The sequence below is a fragment of the Madurella fahalii genome, assembly GCF_045866475.1.
Source record: "Madurella fahalii IFM 68171 DNA, scaffold_2, whole genome shotgun sequence".
Classification (NCBI taxonomy): Eukaryota; Fungi; Ascomycota; class Sordariomycetes; order Sordariales; genus Madurella; species Madurella fahalii.
The window spans coordinates 7,761,458-7,782,121 of NW_027263972.1; the positions used below are offsets into that span (position 1 = coordinate 7,761,458).

The window sequence follows — 20,664 nt, forward strand, 5'->3', positions numbered from 1 at the left end:
TGACGTCTGCAGGGCGCCGTCAGATGCTGAAAACCCAAGAGACTGGGACGCAGAACGGAAAGGTTGCAGGGCAAGCGCAGCAAAAGCACCTTCGCCGGTCCCAGGAAAGCTCATGGCCGCTGCGGGGATGCAGATGGGAGGGTCTCGGCATGCAGGTGGCCCAAGCTCCTTCAGGTGATGTCACTGGAACGGCGCCACCCGAGCTGCAATGCAGCCCCAGGGTCGGGCTAACTATACAGTGTTTGATTAAAGGAAGCGAGGAGCGATGTCGGGGACATGGTAGTACGGCGAATGGCAGCGAATCTCTCGAGGGAGCATGGCATCACCGAGCACGGATATGTGGTCACATGGAACCCGAGGATACGCTATACAACGATTCGCAATAACAATCTTATCGCTCTACTAGCTATACAGTTAGTGCCCATCACTTTCCATCCCCCCCAACCTGGTCGAGAATAACTGGTAAAGCTATGGAGTGAGCCAGAGCAGGTTAATCAACGAAATGCAAAAACACCCTGTCGGTCAGTATACTAGCATTCGCCGTGCTCAACGCAAAAGGTTAGCGCTAGTGTCCCCTTGTCCACGTGTAGCCTAAGCGCCAGGCGGGGGAGGCGGCAGGTCCATGGGTGGCGGAGGCGGTGGTGCATCTCCAGACGGCGGAGGGGGAGGTGGTGGAACGGCGTTGGCGTATTGCTGGATCAGCGCGTTGAGTCCGCCGGGGAGACCAGGAGGTGCGCCACCAGGGGGCGGAGGAGGCAACCCGGGGGGTGCGCCGCCCATTCCCGGAGGGGCACCCGGAGCACCGTAAGCGCTGTAGCCAGGATATCCACCATATCCCGCCGGACCCCCGACCGGCTGATGCCAAGGTGCGGTCCCAGGCGCAGCGGCAGCGGCGCCATACGAGCTCTGACCGCTACCGTAGTAGCTATCGCCACCATCACGGCCATCACCTCCACGGTACCCACGGTCACGGTCGCCGCGGTCGCCGCGGTCGCCGCGGTCACGGTCCCGGGCCCAAGGAGCGGGGCCCCCTGAGGGGCCGCCCTCGTTGTCACGATCTTGGTTCCGGCTACGCCAAGGGGCGGGGCCGCCCGTGGGGCCACGTGCCCATGGCCGAGCATCGCTTCCGCCACCATTGGAGTGCGATCCAGGGCCCGCTTCAATGCGCGCAGGCGCAGCGCCAGTGCCACCGAGTTCCTGCATGAGTTGCTGTGACAAGACTTAGTAAGCCACCCCGGTTCCACATGAATGAGTTAGTTGGGTCATCGACATACCTCGTACTCGCGATCCACAGCATCACCACCACCTCCGCCGAAGCGGCCGCCGGGCCGCGCACCCGTAGGACCATCATTGCGCCAGCTAGCACCCCGCTGTCTGTCTGGGCAATCGCGCGCCATGTGACCGGCGTTACCGCAGACGTGGCAAATGATATTGGCAGTGAAGTTCTGCTTCTCAGGGCAGTCATACTTGCGATGACCGATCTGTCCACAGTTCTGGCATGCCTGGTTCTCATCGTCACGCAGGGTGCCGTTCAGGGCAGCTAGCTCGCGTAGCTGGTTGCGCTTGAGCTCATTCTGGCCCTCGGGAATGGAGGCAGCCTGATGTATTGTTAGTACTGGTCGTCGCTAAGGCGTTGGAGACGATACTCACCGTCTCAATGATGTTATGGATGAGCTTCTTCGCCTTGTTAACCTTCTCCTCGGTGTCGGCCATGATAAGACAGTGCAAGTCTTCTTCCTGGTTGCTGGAGTGTGCGGCATCAGAACGGCCCTTGCCCTCCTTGACTGAGCCTTTTCCGCGGATGGCAATTTTGGCGCCGGATTCTGCTTCCATTTTTTTGAGTGTATTGCCACGAGGTCCGATGAGTAAGCCAACTTGAGTAGGGAGAGCTAAGTGTTAGTAAACTGGGTCAAGCAACAATAGCAGCGATCGGATTAGACTCGGGCGGGGATAGCCCGCAAAGCGCAGCATCAACAATAGGATGCCGACACAGGTGCCTGGCAAAGTACCAAGAAGGGAAGGGTTTGAGAGTGGTTAGAAAGGTTAGAGGGTTAGCAATCATACTGAAATTGATCTCTGGGTAATCATTAACCGGCACGTAGACCTTCTCTTGGGTCTTGGTCGGCCGACGATAGTCCTGAGGCGGGTGATAGTTGGGGATGGTCTTCATCGCCTTCTCGATGAGCTTGTGGCGTTCATCCTCCAGACGCTTCCGGTAACGGTATTCCCGAGTGTTTACACGGCGGCCGTGATTGTCGTACTGCGGGGGAGGCGAAGGCGACCTATACCGAAGCATTAGTATCGGTTGCTATGAAATAGGGAAGGCTGCAGAGGGCGCGTACCTGTCTCCGTCGGCGGGAACAACGTCGTCGATCTTAAGCTTTTGCGTGATCTCCTCGATACGAAGATGGAGTGTGTAGGCTTCAAGCTGCTCGCTGGTCATGTCGGCAACAATAGCAGTCGGAAGGCCCATCAAGCCGGCTGCCTTGTTCTCAGTCGCTTCGCCCCAACGGTTGCGCTTCTTTCGACGTTTCGGGCCATCATACTCGGCGCCTGAAATGGTATTAATATCATTGATTCCCAAAGAAAGTGGTGCAGACGTACGCTCTGGACTGCGACCGCGCTTAACATCACGGTCGCCGTTAGGGGCCCCATTCGAAGATGAAGTGACACTCTTGTCGTCTTCGTCATCGCCACCGAAGCGGCGCACCTTTCCCAGGGGGATGTTGTTGGATCCGGTGATTCCTTGATTCCTCCACGCCATATTTCTAATTGTTTGTCACAGATTCTGTGATGGTAGGCGGGGAAAAGAGTTGTTCCTAAGACGGATGTCGACGCGGGGCGGATGTGGGAAGGTGAAAGATTTGGGAAGTTCGCATCCGTGGCAAATGTGCAAAGTGAAAGATACCGTGCTGCGCCGCTAGCCTAATCGAGGCCTAATGTGCCATCACGTGACTGTTAACATTCGCTCGGCGAGTCCAAGCTCCTTCGGCTGCTGTTTTTCCACAAGTGTTGATTTATTACTTATGTATGCATTATCTCATTCACTTCTCAGGTTTAAAACATGTTAACGCTGCTTCCAGCGTAACGCCCCTCATTTCTTCGCCTCCTCGGCCATGCCCTGCTGGACCCAGGCTCTGGTCTGCTCAGCAGCCTTGTCCATCTCTTCCTCAGTTTTATGCCTATGGTCCAACGAGGTATGCCTCTTGGGCACATGCCTGCCCTTCTCTGATGCTGGGCGGGCCAGAATTCTGTCGATCCACGCATTGAGATGGGGGAAGTCATCCAACGAGACGCCTGCCCAGTCTAACAAGTCTTCCGTCAGCAGGCGGCGTCAAAGACAAGAAGAGATAGGGAAACTCACTAGATGCCGCGACCCAACCCCAGCAGGCCAGATCGGCAATGGTGCACTTCTCTCCGACAAGATAGCCAGACGTCGACTTGCTCAACTGGGTTTCCATGACGCGATACAGGCGGCGTGTTTCGTTCTGGTACCTGGTGATGCCGTACTCGATTTTCACAGGGGCGTATCCTGTCCCATGTTAGGCTCTGCGCATAGCCGGACTCGCCAGGCAGAAGAATGCTTAGACTCACTTGTGAAATGGTTCGATTGACTAGACAGGTAAAACAGGTTAGCCTCCTTACTACACATTCATCCGAGAAGACGCGACCAGACATACCCTTGCATCGGTCCGAGACCGCCCATCTGCCAAAAGAGCTGGGAAATAGGTAACCGACATTAGCCATCCGGGATTTTCATTTTGTTGGAGAGGCATGCATACCCAGTTGTTCATCTCCCAATACTCTCGGGTCCCGCGCGGATACGACACCTTGTGCTCCGTGTCGTACCTGTCGACGAGGTACTGCATGATAGAGCCGCTCTCAAAGAGGCGGATGGGCGAGCCGTCGGTGAAGGTGTCGGTCAGCGCGGGGATGCGGCCGTTGGGGTTGATTTCGAGGAACCACGGTTCCTAGCAAGCCGTGGTCAGCTTCCGTCTGGCTCCGGGCACTGGTCCCGATATCGTTCTCGCCTACCTTTTGAGTGTTCTTGGAGAATTCGATAGCCGTAACCTTGTAAGGCAGTCCCAGTTCTTCCAGCAACATCGAGATCTTGATGCCATTCGGCGTCTGCGCCGTGTACAGGTGAATATCCGACTTTGTCTCGGCCATTTTGATAGGGCTTGCGGGGATGTTGGTATCAGGGTTCTTCGGCAAGTGAGATGCCAGTAAAGATACTCGTTGTCTCGACTGGTCAATCGTGGATTTCTGGTCCTCGAGATTTTGGCTCATCCCTTATTTATTTGTAGTTTTGACACTCCAAATGGGATATGGCATCATCGATGCGCGTGACTTAATAATGAGCTGCTTATACCACGGATCTGCGCCTTTCCCGTCAAGCTTACTGAGCCAAGGGGGAAAACCAAGTTCCTTGGTGGTTCCATTGCCCACCGGACCATCATCGGGTCCGTGATTAATAATGACTTTTGTGTTAGTTATTTGAGCTAGCGCGGGCCTGACCGTCCGGTCAGTGTGGGGTTAAGGTACAAAGAACCCGAACTACACCCTCCGACAGTCAAGGCCGAGTTGCCGATGATTCCAAACTAATTATTAATGCGTAGGATATCTTTACACGAAATGTCGTGATGAGTAAGGGCAGCGTGTATATACTGCATAGGAGATGACTAAATTACAACCACATTAATTGGACAAAACTTGGTTTGCTGCCAATGCCGCTCCAAGACACATTACACGCAGCCTCTCCCTCGTAGCGGACGGCAGCTCTGCCTTGCTCAAAGAGCCTTGCACATCCGCCCGTTAGCAGCAACCTTCCACTTCTCGCTTCCCACGACTTCCGTGGCATAAAAGAAGTTGTCCGGATCGTACTTGCGCTTGATGCACTCAAGGCTGTTGTAATTTGAGCCAAAGAATTCCTTCTGCCAGCGGGGCTGCTGGAAGTCGGCCTCATTCATGTAGGCGCCGGAGCCGGGCGTCATCCCCTCGATGGCCGGCATGATGTCGTACGTCATCAGTCGCTGGTTTTCGAGCATCTTTCCCCATAGGAGGGGGTCGAAGGACCACTCGGTCGTGAGGGTTGCGTGCACTAGAGGTGTGCGCCAGGCCGGGAGCACCGCGTTGGCCTTGCCCTTGCCGAAAGGCGACACGTCGGTGCCGACGCCAATCCAGGTGACGCCCTTCTTGGCGATGTAGCGGAGCGTTTCGGACATGGCCATGCTGTTCTTCTCCCATGCCGAGAAAGGGACGAGGCGGCCACCGTATTGGGCAATGCCGACCTGGATAGCACCGACGGGCAGGGGGCCGAAATACTTGTCGTAGTGGTCGTAGTAGGTGCTGGAATGGCTGTAGCCAGCGTCGTACTTGACACCCATCGAGTTGAGCGTGTTCGAACGGCTTCATGATAGCCTCAACTTCGAGCGCCGTCTTATTGTAGGCGGTCAATGGCGAAACCATAAAAAAACTCGAGGTGAAGTAGTAGACCACCATGGCGCCGGCTCCGACCATATCTGGAAGGGCAGCATGGAAGGCATCGATGGCGTTATAGAACGTGTCGGTCGGGTTGTTGTGAGGATAGAACGAGAGGGTAGCGCCGCCCACGTGGCTGTCAGGGTGAGTCTTGACTGTCATGCTCACAACGACACCATAGTTGCCAGGGCCACCCCCAGAGAGGGCCCAGTACAAGTCGGCATTCTGCGTGCGAGAAGCGGTGATGAGCTCGCCAGCGGCCGTGACGACTTCGAACTCGAGGGTGTTGTCGGCCGACAAGCCGAACGAAGTGCTCAAGGCCGAATGACCACCGCCTTGGGTGTAGCCACCAGAGATCCCTACAGTCGGACACTCGCCGCCGACTACAACCTGGCCCCTGGGAAGCCCGGCTTCGAGGATCTGGTGGCCCTGAACACCAGCGCCGACCTTGACAGCGTGGCCCTTGTAGTACTTGTCGTCCCAGATCTTGAAGCTGATGTCGTCGAGCTTGTGGGTCCATACGGAGAGCGCGCCGGCGCCTGTGGACCGGCCGAGGTAGTCGTGGCCAGTGTTCCGGATGACGAAGCGGATGTTGTGCTCCCTAGCAAAGTTGATTGTTGCAGCCACATCCGCGGCAGATTCGGCAGCCACGGCGTACCTCACATAGTTACCTAAGGTGCATGGCTTCGCCCGCGAAGTGAAGGGATCACAGCTCTGCCCAGCAAAGTACGGGGCCATGACCGACGCCGAGTCCTCCATGCTATATGCCGTCAAGTCCCAGGATTAGTGACCGACACTGATAGGGAACATGCCTGATGGCCAAAACCAGCCGATCTTGCCGATCGAAGATGGTCACTCACGGGCCCGAGTCGCCCTTCACGCTCGATTGAGATTGTGCGACTGGACGTGCCGAGGTGGGCGCGACGGAGCCTACGGAGGGGAACTAGAGGAGCATAACTTACTGAATAGCGGGACTCTGCCAGTTGTCGCGCAAGGCCTCGCATTTCGCCTCATCGTAGTTGGGATCATGGCAGGCCTGAGCGAGCGGCACTGTAGCAATCAGTCGGCCCCCGACAGTCTGGTTCAGATTGTTCCAATCACGGACAGACGACCAGCACACGTCTCCGGGAAAACACTTGCAGAACTCGGAGCCACCGGTGGAACTTGAGACGTGATAGCCATCGGCGAGTGCACCTGCCGCAAACAGGCCGGCGGCGAGGAGCGACACCTTCATGCTGTTCCAAACGAGCGATACAGCGCGAGGGCCCAAGGGAAAAACGAAGGTGTGGGAGGCGGTGGTTCAGGGGAAATCTCCTGGAAAACATGGTAACACAAAATCCAGCATCCGGACCATTTTTAACGGTCCCCTTGTCTCTCTGCCCTCGACAGTGACACTGACCGATTCCGGGGTTTCGGGAGTCGGGAGCCGGGAGGACGAGCGAATATGGCTAGCGTGCCGTCCCTTGCGCATGGCAGCCGTGGAGAAAGGTGCAAAACCTTGAGATTCTGCATCGGACGGTTCTCGGGGTCTATCAGGGACAATTTCGGTTGAGGTCCTCCATCAGAACTGGACAGCGATTCAGAAGACATGGAGCCGGCGAGCATTGGGGCCCTCATAGGGCGCTGTATCGCTGGTGGTCACTCTCCGCTGCTGTGATCAGCCGGCAAACAGGAGATCCGCAACACGTGGAACGATCTGCAACACGCACGTGGCTTATCGCGTGGCTGGAGCTGGAGGTTGAGCAACCTCATCTGCGTCGGATAAAAATTTGTTAATGTGCGGATGATCCAGCCACGAGGATGGGCGTCTGAGGATGCGGCGAACTAGGTGTCCGGTAGTTAAGGCCAGGCGCAGGTATTGTGCAATTTAGTAGCTATTACCCATATTGCAGGAAACCCAACTAAAGGGCCCAGGGCTCTCGTAGGTGACGGTTGCAGCCGCTGCACGGCACGATCGATCAAGCTTAACCCCCTGCCTGCCGCGCCGCAGTCAGAAGGAACCGCACAGACAGTTGCGGCCTTGAAAGCGCGCTACGGTGCCATCGCGGCAAAGCCTCGGTTATCGGTAGGGCTGTATCTTATCATCACCTCGCGCGCAGTCGCCGATGCTAACATCATAATAATTCCCAATACGCCGTCCAACCCGATGTCGGATGGTGCTGGTTGTCCACTGGCTAGCTCTAAGGAACCCATGTGATCCATTAGCTCCCCTCTGCCCATGGGCCAATTCCCGTCCTTGTCGTCTCGGCACTGCCGCATGCCGGGCGCGTTCAGGCCCCGACATTCATCAACATGCCGGCAATCTCACTTGGCCCAGCTTCATCCTCCTCGGCCTTTTAAGCTCAACAAGGAAGGACCCTCCCGGGAGGAAATGCGCGAGGGCAAACCAGTCTACAGTACCGTCGCATAGTATGTTGCGTGATGCAAGAGCTGGGGCCCAACCTGCCCTCCTTCTCCTTTTGTTCGGGATCCAGTGCAAGCCCGGTCCAGCTCGGCGCCCTCTAACCTTACGCGGCGCAAACACCCTGCCACCCCTGCCCGACCTTCAGCTTCATGTGGTACTTTAGTCGGCACTGGAATCGGTAAGCCTCCGGAAGCGAAGGTCGTTTACCTTCGTACCGAATGCTACTATGGTAGAGGCCTGCGAGCTGGGTAAGCAAGGAAGGCAGATGTGTATTCTGAAACGGCTGCCGGGCTGTTGGTGTCCGGCCGTTGCCAAGCAAAGGGTCAAGTCTCACTCATAGTGGGGCTTGCCTCGGCGATTATTGTACAGAGTGCATATGTACACGGGATTGAGATGCTTCGTACATCCGTGTTAGTGTTTGTAACTGTCAGGTCAGCTCGGGACGGATTTCTTCGGCCACAAAATGAGTAGCGAGCTCTTAGGCCGTCTTGGAACGGAATTCTCAGGAACCCCTCTTTCAGATCGGCAGGAACATGGTCGATCTGGGCAGTCAACAGGCGCCCCTTTTCCGCAGTGCGCTCTCTCGTCCGGCCGTGCGCCTGCCTAAACCAGGTATCGCGCTGCAGCCTTCACTGGGGGAAGAACCCAGTCTCTGACCTCTTTGGGCGACACAACTAGTACGGTACAAGGCGCTAGGTTAGCTAGAAGGCTTCGGGGCTCTCCATCGTCTCCTCTCCATCAGCTTCTGCGACGTCTCGGCAACGGCTTCTCTGCGATGCCCGTGGGCACCCTGCTGGCTAAACCCGAACAAATTTGATGTGGAATTTCCGCTCATCATTTTCGATGTCCATCAGGCTGCAAGGCCTGACTCGATGTCGAAGCGCAAGACGTTCTTGGCCAAACGATACTGCCGTTCGCGCGGCTTCCCGCCGGGAGCATCCTAGAGCACGCTGCTCCACAAGACCCAACAATTTGCCGCATGGCGCGCCTGTCAACGTCTTGCTTGCCCGTAGGTGCAGCCTCGCGGACGCCTTGTCCTTTGACTTCGATGAGCGCTCGAGGCCGGTTTAGTGACACTCCGTCAGCCAAAGGCGAGGCATTCAGCTACGCTACCTTACACACAAGACATGGAAGAAACCTCCCTCCGAGTCCCCGAGCCCCGTCTTCGATCAAGGACACATGTGATGTGACTGTCTATGGGGTCCGGCACTGCTCCCACAGACCATAAGCATAACGGCGGCAAGTCTTGGGCAACTTGAGTCTCTTACTGCCCACATTCCAAGGTGCTCGTTCAGTTTCGCATGGCAACAGCAACAAGCTTGGCACATCACTTGGTATATCCCCACGTCCTGTCTCGCCACGAGCCCTAGCACGCCACACTAAGCCAAGACGTGGATTCTGTTTCCCCGTGGCTCCAGTTTATCGTGTAGATCAACAAGAGGCCCTCGAAGCCCGCTTCCCGGGTCCAAGGCAGGGAGATGGCCCAAATTCCCCAATACCAAAACACATACATAGCATCAGATCCCCTTCCACGGCATCCCGAGCTTGCGCCTTCTCCTAGTCCATTCAGCTCCTCGGAATGCCCGCCAAGATGGGCTGGACTTACAACACCAAGGACCTCGATGCCCCCACTATAGGGCCCTTGATCACTGGCGTCGCCAGCGCCCTGACCTTCATCTCTCTGGTCATCGTCTGCCTTCGTACCTATGTTCGAGCGGTATTGATCAGCGCCTTTGGCGTCGGTAATGCAGTTGGGCCCCCTCTTCCAACCGGGCGCGGCGAGGCTAACGCTCCTGAAACAGACGACTTGATTATTCTCGTAACCTGGGTGAGTTTGCTGTCGGATAGGTATCCAATGCCACCTCTGGTCGGAGAAATGCTCACAGATCCAGATCGCGACGGCTGGCTTCGCCGTTGTCACCATCGTACGTAAGTAGAAACTGTCCGCCAAACTGCATGGATTTGCCCTGACGTCTGTTGCAGAGACAAAATGGGGTCTCGGCTTACAAGAAATTCATGACCTCCCTTCCGAAAACATCTATAACTTTGGCCTTGTCAGTTTGCGCCGCAGTACTGGGACCATAGCACGCGACAGCAGACTTACCAAGAGCGTAGCTACAGTACATGGGCGCCCCATTGTCAGTTCCCTCCTCATAGAAGAAAATGATGGTAAGGGGCTAACGGAATTTGCGCCACAGTTATATCACGAGCATCTTGGGCTTTAAGCTCGCCCTTCTCTTCTCGTATCTCCGTTTCGTCCCGAACGGCACCTACCGCCACACCATCATCGGCGTCATAGTCGCAGCCATCATGTTCCACCTCTCCTTCCTGTTGGTCCAGCTCAACCTCTGCCAGCCCGCCAGAAAGCAGTGGAACCCGGATATCACGTACGGCTCATGCCTTCCGGGGGCTCCTTTCTACACGTCCATGGCGTCCATCACGATCGTGTTCGACGTGACCGTGTGAGTGCCCTTTTCCCCTTCGTCTCTGTTACGCCCCGTTTATGCCCCGTTTACGCCCCGACTGCTTGCTGACGTTCGATGGGCGGTGGCCAGCATGTTCCTCCCCTTCCCGCTTCTCGTCAAGTTGCGCATTCAAAAGCGGAAGAAGCTCGTCCTGTTGGGTCTCCTCTGTCTCGGCCTGTTCATCACCATCATCCAAATCATCCGCATCCAGACCATCAAGCAACTCTCCAACTACATCAACTCGGCGCCCCTCATTCTCTGGTCCGCCGTCGAGAACAACCTGGGCATCCTCGTCGCCAGCGTACCTATCCTGGTGCCGCTGGTCAAGTATTACAACGAGCGGTCGCGCGCCGCGAGCGACATGCAGAGCGGGCGGACGACAGGGTACACGCGCGACGTGGGCTCGCGGTACGCTATGCAGACGTGGAAGTCAAACAAGACGGCTTATTCCAGGATGACAGAACCTAGGAGCGTGCACGATGCGATCGATTTAGACACCTTTGAGGGCCATGTGGCCAAGGGCAATAGAAGCACCGAGTCAATTCTTCACGACGACAACAACGGGCTGCCCGGAATTACAAAGAAGGTCGAGGTGATAATCACGAGGACTTGAAGTGGGTGCACTTGGTATATCTGGTTGCTAGGATAGGGAAGAGGGAAGTGGTTTTGACGAGGCGTTGGGGGGCTCTCTTTCTATGACCTGGACTGAACGGTTTGGGGATAGTGCTTTGGAAAGGCATGCACCTGGAAATGGGTTAGGTGTTACAAGGATTTCACCAGTATCACATACTGGATACACTGGTATAGAATGTGTAGTATATAATGACTGGCAGCCGCCGAACCTACTTTTGTCCACTGGTTACCTTGTGTAGAGAAGCACAACAGAAAAATAACGGAGCCCTTTTCGGATCGTACGAAGCATCGAACCCTCATCTATGCCCTCGCTATGCCTGCACCGTGAGTACTCTCACAAGCCTTACTTAGCCCCATATTACCCTCTCAAAGCTCATTGTCCCGGCTGGCAACTGGAGACAACTAATGCCTAGCATGTCTTCCGCTCTTGGACACGTCACTGAACGCCATGCCGAGAATATGCCATACGGCTCTAGAACTCTACAAACATACTTTGTTTCTACGGCGCCCTCGTCAAAGATGTAATATACTAAAACGCGCTGCCAATCATACATGCCAAGCAAAACCAACCGAACCATGGAGAACCCCCAGAACCTGCCGTCGTGAGGCACCCTGAAAATAAACGCCAGCCAGCCCGCCCCATTCCAGCATAGTTTTTCTCTTGTCGTTCCCCCCGCGCGCATGCCATAAAGGGAAGACCTGTGCTATAGAACAAAACGCATAGATACGGATGCCAATAAGTTATGTCAAAACCCAAACCCAACAACCCCCCCCCCCCCCCTTTTCTCCTCTTCCTCCCCTGATACAAGTTCACTCGCTTCCGTCACTCAGCAGGTGAAAGAAAATCACTCTTGCATCGGCATAACCGGCTTTCCCCGCTCAACAATCATCAACTCCTCGATCCGCTTATCCACGTCCGGCCCGTACTCGACACGCTTCCACGTTGTGATGCTGCCCTCGTTCATGTTGAAGTCGAAGATGCGTATCTTACGGTGGAAGCCGCCGTAGCCTGCGTAGCCGCCAAAGCCGGCGGCGCCGGCGTGGCACATCCATAGAGCGGGATTTCCATCTTCTGTTGACGAGAGGCCGCAATATTCGTTTACGTGATCGCTGTTGGAGGGGGGAGTGTCAGTTTGATCAAGGAGAGAGGGAATAGGGGATGAAGGGGGAAGGGGATAAACAATACAACTTACTGCCCACAGCTGACCATCACCACCCCCTCGTCTACCAAAGCGTCGTAAAAGCCCGAATTGTACCACGGCGCCGTACTCGGCTCCTTCCAGGCGCCCATCACCCTCAAATTCTCCGACCTGTACTCGGGCAAGGGGATATGGATAAACGCAACGTCCAGATGCACGTGGGTGAACTCTTTGTGCTTCTTCTTGAGGCTCTGAGCCGTGTTGCGGAACCAGTCAATCTGGTTCTTCTTGATCCAGTCGTAACCTCTGAACTTCCGCTCGTTGGGCGAGTACGAGTGCGTGTCGAGCAGGTACAGGGTGATGGCCGAGTGGCCCGAGCTGCCGCGCGCCAGGACCTCGATGTAGTAGTTGCCCACGCCGTCAATCTCGGGCGGTCCGGCTTTGGACAGCGAGTACGGTAGAGTCTCGATCAGTTCCATCTGCGCTGCGCGGGACATGGAGCCCTCGTCGTCATGGTTGCCAAAGATTGAAACATAGGGGACTTTGTGCTTGATGAGGAGCTGCGCGTACTTGAAGATTGCCTGGTGGAAAGCGTCAGCAGAGAGTATTCCTGGGGGGAAACAGTTTGGCTTGCCACTTACCGACTGCGTATCCGGGGCAGTTTCTCCGTTTACCTGATCTCCGCTGAGCACCACCAAGTTGGGCCGCTCCTCCTCGAGGATCTTGACCACAAAATCCAGCGTCCTCGGGTCGGCCTCACACTTGCCCCCATTCCAATCTTCGGGTAACGCATCCCGGCAGTTGCCCACCCCGGTGCTCAAGTGCAAATCAGCCAGCTGCATGATCTTGAACCTCCCATTATCCCCAACCTTGGGCACGGGCTTGAACGGTTCCTGCTCGGCGCCCCGCCTGATGGTGACAACCGCAGCCGGGACGCTCGAGCCGGCGTCCAGCAGCAGCGGCGTCCCCATGATGGCCCACCCGGGTCTCGCCTCGACGGCGTCGTCCCCAAACAGCACATCCACGTCGGTGACGGCCTCCTTGGAGTCGCTCACCCCCTTCTTGTTCGACCTCTTGATCCACAGCCCCGCGGGGCGCGCCTCCCACTTCTCGTCTCCCTTGTCGGCCCCCTTGCCGTTCTTCTCGTTCGCCGCCGCCGCCCCCGGGTTCAGCCTCCCCACCGAGACGTCAATGACGACCTTGTCGTCGGCCGTCATCTCCTCCTCGCGCTTGCGCTGCACGTGCAGGTAGGCGCTCGAGAACATGCTTTTGCGCAGGTACAGGTCCTTTTCGATGCGGTGCCAGACGTTGGCGTCCAGCTTGCAGCTGGAGAAGATGTTGAGCGAAGAGCATTTCGTGATGGTCACGTCGGTGATGACCAGCCCGGCATGGTGCGTGGGGAGGTATTCGTGTATGGCGTTGGGCAGAACGCGGAAATTGCGGTCGAGGAAGAAGATGACGACAAAGGTGAAGAGGGCGGCTGTCGTGGTTTGGATTATCGTGCGGACCTGGCGGACGGGGTCTTGATTAGCGGTTATCCTCCTATCCTGTCCTTCTTCTGCCTCGTTGGTGCAGGGCAAACCGGCGGGAGGACAAAAACCTACAATGCGTCGCGTCATGATGGAAGATGCGAAGGGTTGTCGCCCTTTCCGGACCGATGACGGAGCATCTACCTCTCTCTGTGGTCTAGCCGTAACTGTATAAACTCGTGTGTGGGAGTGTGTGCGTGTGCGTGTGCGTGTGCGCGCGTGTGTGTATATGTACGTCTCCTCTCGTCTTGCCTGCCCCTGTCTCTCTACCGGAACAGCGGGTCGTCTCTGTTGAACAATCGGACAGGTTGCGGCACAATGCCCATCTTAGACCATGTCGCGGCCACGGCAGCAGAGAGCAAGGCCTGTACTTTTGCTGGGGGATGATACCGCTGACCGAGCAATGCCGTCTGGAGAAGGCTACCAATTGTAGATGGGAGAGATACTGGAGGATGGCAGTTTCGAGTTCCCCGGTCTCGTGTGCAGCTACTTGATGGGACCCCCAGCAAGGCGAAAAGTGTGGCTGCAGTCGGGAAATCGGACGGTCTGGCCTCAACACTGTGCTCAACGGTTGTGCACTGCACCTTCGGCGCTGCCTGATCCGGGGAACGGACCCGTAGCGCCAAGACCCTGGCGTTGGGACACGGCTTCCAACCCTAGTGCGAGCTACTTTAAGTAACCTTAATCATGGTTCTTACTTACGGTATATGGATAGCTTGCTCCGTTCGAGTCTGAAGTAATTTTCGAGAATGTCTCAAATCTAGTTTTAATCCCGTCATATCTAGAAGAGGCTACCTTAGTTACAAAATTCTATAGTCTGTAACTATGCTGCCAAATGCTGGCAATGTCCTTTCAAGGAACATGATCCGGATCTCGGCACCTTACTCCAGGGATCGCCAGTTACCGGGGCTTGTGCAGTGTACAGTACAGTACGTTAGTGGCAGGGTGAAGCAAGGTACTGAACAGTATACACGGATATCCAATGCCGTGGTTACATTCTGGTCTGCGCACATTGGGGGTTTCTTGGGCATTTGAGCAGAGATTGGGGGTATCGTGCTTTCCACATCTAAATCATAATCATCGATTATCCCGCTTAGCAGATCGCCGCGTGGGTTATCTCCCGCGGTCTGATGTACAGTACTACGTATGTACTGATGTACTGTAATAGTGCCAGCAGGGCACCCAACCTCTCTTCACCACATCCAAACCCGGAATATGCGATGCACTACATGATTGGCATTAACTGCTGGTCAATTCATTTCATCTCATGTCATCATTCATACTATGTATGTCACATCTTCTCTCCCTGCCTGCCTGTCTGCCTCCCTGCTGGAAAAGACCGGGGGTATCTCTCAGATGCTCACAACCTCAACCTCCGAGTTGCCAAAAAAAACACAGCAGCCCAAACCTAGATGCCAACGCCGTTCATCAGAAAATTCATAACCGGTCATCATCCAAAACTAGCATCCCAGCAGGTACCCCGATGTGAAAATCCGATCCGATCCAATCCAACCCAGCCAGTGGGGTGGTGGCCTCAACATTAAATCCCCCATTTGTCTGTCTCCCCATTCATAATCCATCGCGTATTAAATGATCTCTTCCTCCACCGGAGAAAAAAAGAAGTGAAGTGAAATGAAATGAAATGAAATGAGATGAAAAGAAATGAAAAGGAATCAAAAATTAGTTATATTTCCCTGATCCTGCTTCGCTCCTGTCGATAGGTGAGGGTGATGGCCGTTGTTGAAGCGAAGAAGTGAAGAGTAAAACCCGTGTAAGCCGTGTAAGCCGTGCTGTAAATACCGGCTATCCAGAACATCATGCTCCTGGAGATCTCGTTTATAAAAACCGCCCTCGGGCTTGCGCCCTCTTGATCTTGCTAGTATGTTTGCACATACATGGTTCTTGGGTCTTGTTTTGTGTTTTTCTCTGAAAGCGCTCGGCTGGAAATGCGGATCCCGTCAAAGAGAGATGTAACTCGAGCCGAAAAAAGAAGAGAAAAAGAGAAAGATCGTCGGGTCAAATGCTAGCAACGCGAGCCCGCCCATCCGGCACCCGCGCGTGGCAGACCATCAACTTGAGGCTCGTGCCCCATTCCTCGCACTCGGCAAGGAGCGCCTTGTCTCTCCAGATGCTGGACCGCGACCCAGGGCCAACATTGGGGACCGCAGCACCCTCGTAGCAACGGGTATACCACCAGCGGCCAACCTTGGCAACTGATTTAGTGATGCTCTCGTCCGCGACCGGGCTTTCGTCGCCGATCATCTCGGGAAGGCTGCGCTCATCCTTCTTGGGTTTACTCGGGCTGGCAACAGTATTGGTCGAAGTCCGCTTTCCGTTGGCGCCGGCATCGCTGCTGCAAGAAGACCGAGCGATGATGCTGGCGACCGGGACGCCAACACGGCATGTCTTGATATCCGTGAATCCCCTTCTACCGATCAAACGGAGGATGAGATCGGAGGCCGGCGCGAGGCTAATGTCAGGTGCTCTGGAGTTGATGCGTTCTTTGAGCCGGCGCACCGTACGGCGGCCTCGATTGCCCATATTGTTTAGGTCGACATCGAGAATCGACAACTCGATGAACCCACCGGGCTTTAGCACTCGCCGAGCCTCGGAGATGATATTGCGGTAATGCGACTCGGGGGCTGCGGCAGGAAAGCGAAAGACGACCGCAGTAAAGCTTTGCGCGCCAAATGGGAACTTGTCTGTGTGCGAGAGATATTGGATCTGGTGGTGGTTTGGAGGCGTGAGCGGGAACGAGGAGGCGTTTCGGTGTTCAACTGGGATGGGGACTCGGGGCGACAAATTGAAGAACGTCGCAGCCGGATATGTCTCGGCGGCGTAGAAGGACCAATCATCATTTCCCAGTCCGTCAACCACGAGTATTGAGGGCCGCTTGAGCGAGCCGACCACAGACACCAGTTCGTCCCGGACGGGGCTGAAGAGGACATGCCCGAATGTAAGCCACTTGCTGACCGTCATAGAGCCCACCCGCAGATTGACTTGAGATAGAGGTGAACTGTCTTCCGAACCCTGGCTGCTACCGCTCGCATCCGACCGCCGGGCTTGCTGGCCAGGAGGTGGGGCACGGTCCCCATTCACAGGTTCCGGCTCTTCTACCTGGTTGACGACGTCGAAGCCGTAAAGCTGCTCGTTCTGGCCGCTAGTGGGATCTGGGACTGCGACCAGGGTCTCGGGAATTGGATTGTTGTCGAGCATCCTCTTGACCTCTTCGGCTATTTCCGTGCCGCAAACGCTGGACAACGGCTGCTCCATTTCCGAACGCAGGGTTTGAACCAAACTAGGCAAAGGAGGAGGGCTGAGTGTTGGAGATTCCATAGCCGGTATGATTAATTTTCCATTGCCTTGCGCGGGTGATCCGAGCCGCAATGGCTTCGGCCAGGACGGCGCTTCCGTTGTCGGCAATCGTACAGTGTCCTCCCCGAGGAGGTCGTTGTATTCATCCCAAATCTCGTCTTCGGCAAGTGGAGCATTCGGTTCCGGTACGATAGCGGTGGCATCGGCGTAAGTGAAAAGACCCCCAGAGCTACTCGAAGACGTTGTCGTGGTGCATTGCGAGCCCTTCCGCGGCGAGAAGGCGAGAAATTCCCGTTCGAGTTCGCTAGAGACGGGTGGCGACAACTTTGGCACCCCGTAAATCAAGGCCGACACGTTGGAATCGAACCCAGTTACTGGGTGCTCATACATAGGTTCCGGTGTGGACGGTTTTGGGGGACTCGGTCCCTTCGCCACCGAATCCTTGTCTTGGATAGCAGGCCTAACAGGAGGCATCTGTACGCTGAGCCTATGAAACGGCCGTGAGAAGCTCTTTGGTGAGGTTTGCTCGGCCCTGGCACTGACGACCTTTGGGATGCGGCCGACCTGAGGAAGCCTGCTAGGGCGTGCTGGGGCTTGGCGCGGAGGATTTACGGGCTGCATCGCTGCTACGGGTGCAGGTGCCTGTGAGGAAACCGAGGGAGTGAGTAGTTTGGTGGGAGCTGTGACAATCCGCTTTGAGTTCGAAGGTCGCCGTTGGTGGGTGCCTGGCTGGAGTCTTGGTGGCTCTGCCAGTACTGAATCTTGTGTCACGGACGGCCTCCTAGATTCTGCCTCCTCCACTGGAAGTTGGTCAGGAGTTTCATCCATTGCCCTGGCCTCGCGAAGAACTTCTTCTAGATCAAGCGTCTCGGCGTCGTCTTGCTCCGATGAATCCATGATTGTGTAAAATGCCACAGGCTTGCTCTGCACGGCCTTGACAGTCGCAGCCACGGTCTTGGCAGTTTCTCCTTTCTCAGTGCCAGGCTGGCTCTGAGACCGACCAAAGAGGTTCCACTTGCGTGGGGATCGAGCCCGCTTTATGAGCTTCCTCGAACCGAAGAGGCCCGTTGTACCTGCTGCTTCCTTGTTGGATACGGCGGGTTCCGCGGAGGGGTCGAATATGGAATCGTCGGACCTGATGCTAGCGTCCAGGCTTGTCATGGGAGGCGAGACAACCTGAGGGCGAGTGACGATCGGCGCTAGCAGTTTCGGAGGTTCCTGTTCACCAGACTTCAGTCGTTGCATTGATCGCCTGAGGGCCAAGGTAGGCTTTGAGGCCCCATGTTCGCTGCTCTCAGACGGCCTGCGGCTGCTCAGAGACGGGGATTGCAGAGCATCGCGCGGGAACGGTGATGGCCACAATGTGTTACGCGGCGCGTCGCGAGAAGACAGTGACATCTGGGAGCTGTTGCGAGACTCGATGCTGGGCCTCCTGAGGGTAGAGCTCTGGTTGCTCTCGGTGCGCGACAATTCCGAGCTCGTATTCCGGTTCTCGACAATCTCGCCGCCAGCAATAATAACTGGCGCCATTCGCTCCATCAGGAAAGGGTCGTAGGACTGGTTGCTACTCAAGCTTTCCTGCGAGGACATAGTTCCGGGGATCACACGGGACGTGTTCGTGACGCTGTTGCTTCTCCGACGCACTGAGCCTAGGCGTCCGTAGCCCTCGTGGCCTGTTCCGGCTGCTGGCCCTTTCCTCGCCGGCTTGTCCTTCTTATCCTGCTGACTGGGCTCAGGGGTGGTTTTCGTTCGACGCCCGAAGAGGGGAAACCGAGTTTTGAATGTCGACACGCCCGGGCTCGGAGCTCGAGTTCCCCCCCCGGACTCTTGGCTAGACGCTTCAGTCACTTCGCCGGAAGCACCAGATCTGGGCGCGGGGGTGGGCTCCCTGGTAGGGGGCCGCTTCGAAAAGTGGCTCGTCCGGTCAGGAAGGGATGATGCAGGAACTGACCGATTGGCAGGACCAGGGGCCAAGAGGCTGCTTCGCCGTCTCTCAGCCAGTGAGGTCGTGGACAAATTACTTTGGATGACAGGAATGGGTTGGGCCTGGAGATCAGGAGTACCATCGCGACTGGGCCGGACAGGGGCTGTCGGCTTGGGTGAAGGGGTGGGCTGTGCAACTTGAGCAGGCCGAGGCCGAGAGTAAGGGGTAGTGTTTGTAGGCAATAGCGATGTCCCTTGTGGTTGGACAGTTTCGCCGGGAGGCTTTGATTGGGAGATAGATTCATCTCGGCTCCCCTGGGATTTCTGCGACGATTTCCGGGGCGGAGGGCTGGGCGACGTTGGGGGCGGCCTCTTGCTTTTCTTCTTCTCCCTTGGGTTGCCCGTTGCACGGACCGTCGAGTTGGACGAAGACGACGTCGACAGCTCCCGGACAGCAGCCAGACCCTGTGGGTCGGCGCTTACAGACCCCACATCATTTGATATACTACCGGTCCTCCGCCGGGTGACGGGCGGCCTGGTCAGGCCCGGATCGGCCTGGCGTAGTATCCTGGCGCCAGACGGGGGGATCCGCAATGGGACCACCAAACCTGGAGATTGTGACGACATTGAGGTGGGAGTTGTGTCCCGGCTGTATGGCCCTGGTCCCGGAGATCCTGACCACCCCGTCGACGGGCTGCCGCTGAACGCACTCATTTGGCTGCTCGTTCCGGAGAACAAAGGAGTGGGCGGAGGTAGGTCATGGGTCGCAATCCGATACGGTACATTGGAGCCGGGGCTCTCGTCCCGAGGGGGTTGCCTAACATCCCGATACCGGTCCAGCTCTGGATATATCGTCACGGCTTGCGCCTTTGTCCTCGGAATCTCGACCTGTTGCGCCACTCGGATCTCCATAGGGCTCTGGGTTAGCTCGCGGTCGAGCTGAACGGCGGCATCCAAAGGGGTCTGGGAGCGAGGGTTCGAATCGGAGGAGCTTGCTCCTGTCGAGTCATTTCGAGAGTCGTTACGAGTACTGCTTGTATCCTGTGATAGCCCTGATCGTTTCCGCCTGAGGACATTTCGGGGCTTCAGGCTGGGCCCCGGGAGCTTGCTAGAAACCGAGACGGACGAAGACGGGCCGCTAGATTCCCCAACCACCAAACTGTTTACACTCCCAACGGAATTTCGGATTCGCGGCGGTTGACCGAGACGCGGCTGCTCGGACTGGTCGTCTGATGGGCGGCGATGGGGTAGAGATTGTGGCAGTCGGCTAGACAAACTTGGCTGCGGGATGGCCCGCGGAAGCTGGCGAGCGGCCCCTGGCCCCTTTCTGATGTTCCACCTGGAGCTCGATTTGATTTCTTCGCTGGGGCCGCCTGTGGTCCTGCTTCCAGTATCGCCTGGCCAGCCAAAAGCGCGCGGCCCTGGCCTCTTAGATGCCATTGTGTTGCTGTATCCTCTTGCTGAAGCCCAGTTGTCTCAACCATAATCACCAAAGCTCACTGATCCCCAAACATGAGTGCGGCGCGAATAATGAAGTGTATCGCCTCTAGAGCATAAGTCAGCATCGAGCTGGAAGGGTGTGGCGAATAGTGATTAGAACAACCTCTGGTCGTGTGGCGGCGGGGGCGGCGGGGGCTGCTCCGGGACTGAGATATTAGCTGTCGGCCGTTAGGGGAATCCTCTGGCGGTCTGCAATGGCCTCGAGTGCGACGCGAGCTCCTCCAACGTCCGTCGGTGCCGGGTTTGTTATGTACTAGGGTCGCCCCATCCGGCGA

At 56.5% G+C, this 20,664-nt stretch overlaps 6 protein-coding genes across 6 annotated transcripts; 1 reads left to right on the top strand and 5 right to left on the bottom strand.

Annotated features, from left to right (window-relative positions):
• Nucleotides 1-591: 591 nt before the first annotated feature.
• On the bottom strand, nt 592-2,764 carry BBP1 (Branchpoint-bridging protein; the record flags this gene model as incomplete). The annotated part of the gene is made up of 6 exons (XM_071060481.1): nt 592-1,209; nt 1,275-1,598; nt 1,651-1,874; nt 2,065-2,282; nt 2,343-2,553; nt 2,605-2,764. The coding sequence occupies 6 exons, from the start codon at nt 2,762-2,764 to the stop codon at nt 592-594; spliced, it is 1,755 nt and encodes a 584-aa protein (XP_070916582.1).
• A 330-nt stretch (nt 2,765-3,094) lies between these two features.
• Nucleotides 3,095-4,170, bottom strand: GST2_1 (Glutathione S-transferase 2; the record flags this gene model as incomplete). Its single annotated transcript, XM_071060482.1, has 6 exons — nt 3,095-3,306; nt 3,365-3,532; nt 3,595-3,614; nt 3,681-3,718; nt 3,783-3,971; nt 4,036-4,170. The coding sequence occupies 6 exons, from the start codon at nt 4,168-4,170 to the stop codon at nt 3,095-3,097; spliced, it is 762 nt and encodes a 253-aa protein (XP_070916583.1).
• Nucleotides 4,171-4,790: 620 nt separating this feature from the next.
• MFIFM68171_05063 (FAD-linked oxidoreductase-like protein 7) lies at nt 4,791-6,715 on the bottom strand (the record flags this gene model as incomplete). Its single annotated transcript, XM_071060483.1, has 3 exons — nt 4,791-5,349; nt 5,408-6,241; nt 6,444-6,715. The coding sequence occupies 3 exons, from the start codon at nt 6,713-6,715 to the stop codon at nt 4,791-4,793; spliced, it is 1,665 nt and encodes a 554-aa protein (XP_070916584.1).
• A 2,761-nt stretch (nt 6,716-9,476) lies between these two features.
• On the top strand, nt 9,477-10,963 carry MFIFM68171_05064 (Rhodopsin domain-containing protein; the record flags this gene model as incomplete). Its single annotated transcript, XM_071060484.1, has 7 exons — nt 9,477-9,627; nt 9,688-9,713; nt 9,778-9,814; nt 9,869-9,939; nt 10,001-10,023; nt 10,084-10,347; nt 10,441-10,963. 7 exons carry the CDS (start codon nt 9,477-9,479, stop codon nt 10,961-10,963), a joined length of 1,095 nt encoding a protein of 364 aa, XP_070916585.1.
• An 865-nt stretch (nt 10,964-11,828) lies between these two features.
• DCR2 (Phosphatase dcr2) lies at nt 11,829-13,741 on the bottom strand (the record flags this gene model as incomplete). Its single annotated transcript, XM_071060485.1, has 3 exons — nt 11,829-12,093; nt 12,177-12,703; nt 12,764-13,741. 3 exons carry the CDS (start codon nt 13,739-13,741, stop codon nt 11,829-11,831), a joined length of 1,770 nt encoding a protein of 589 aa, XP_070916586.1.
• Nucleotides 13,742-15,667: 1,926 nt separating this feature from the next.
• Nucleotides 15,668-20,329, bottom strand: MFIFM68171_05066 (Methyltransferase type 11 domain-containing protein; the record flags this gene model as incomplete). The annotated part of the gene is made up of 1 exon (XM_071060486.1): nt 15,668-20,329. The coding sequence occupies one exon, from the start codon at nt 20,327-20,329 to the stop codon at nt 15,668-15,670; it is 4,662 nt and encodes a 1,553-aa protein (XP_070916587.1).
• Nucleotides 20,330-20,664: the final 335 nt, after the last annotated feature.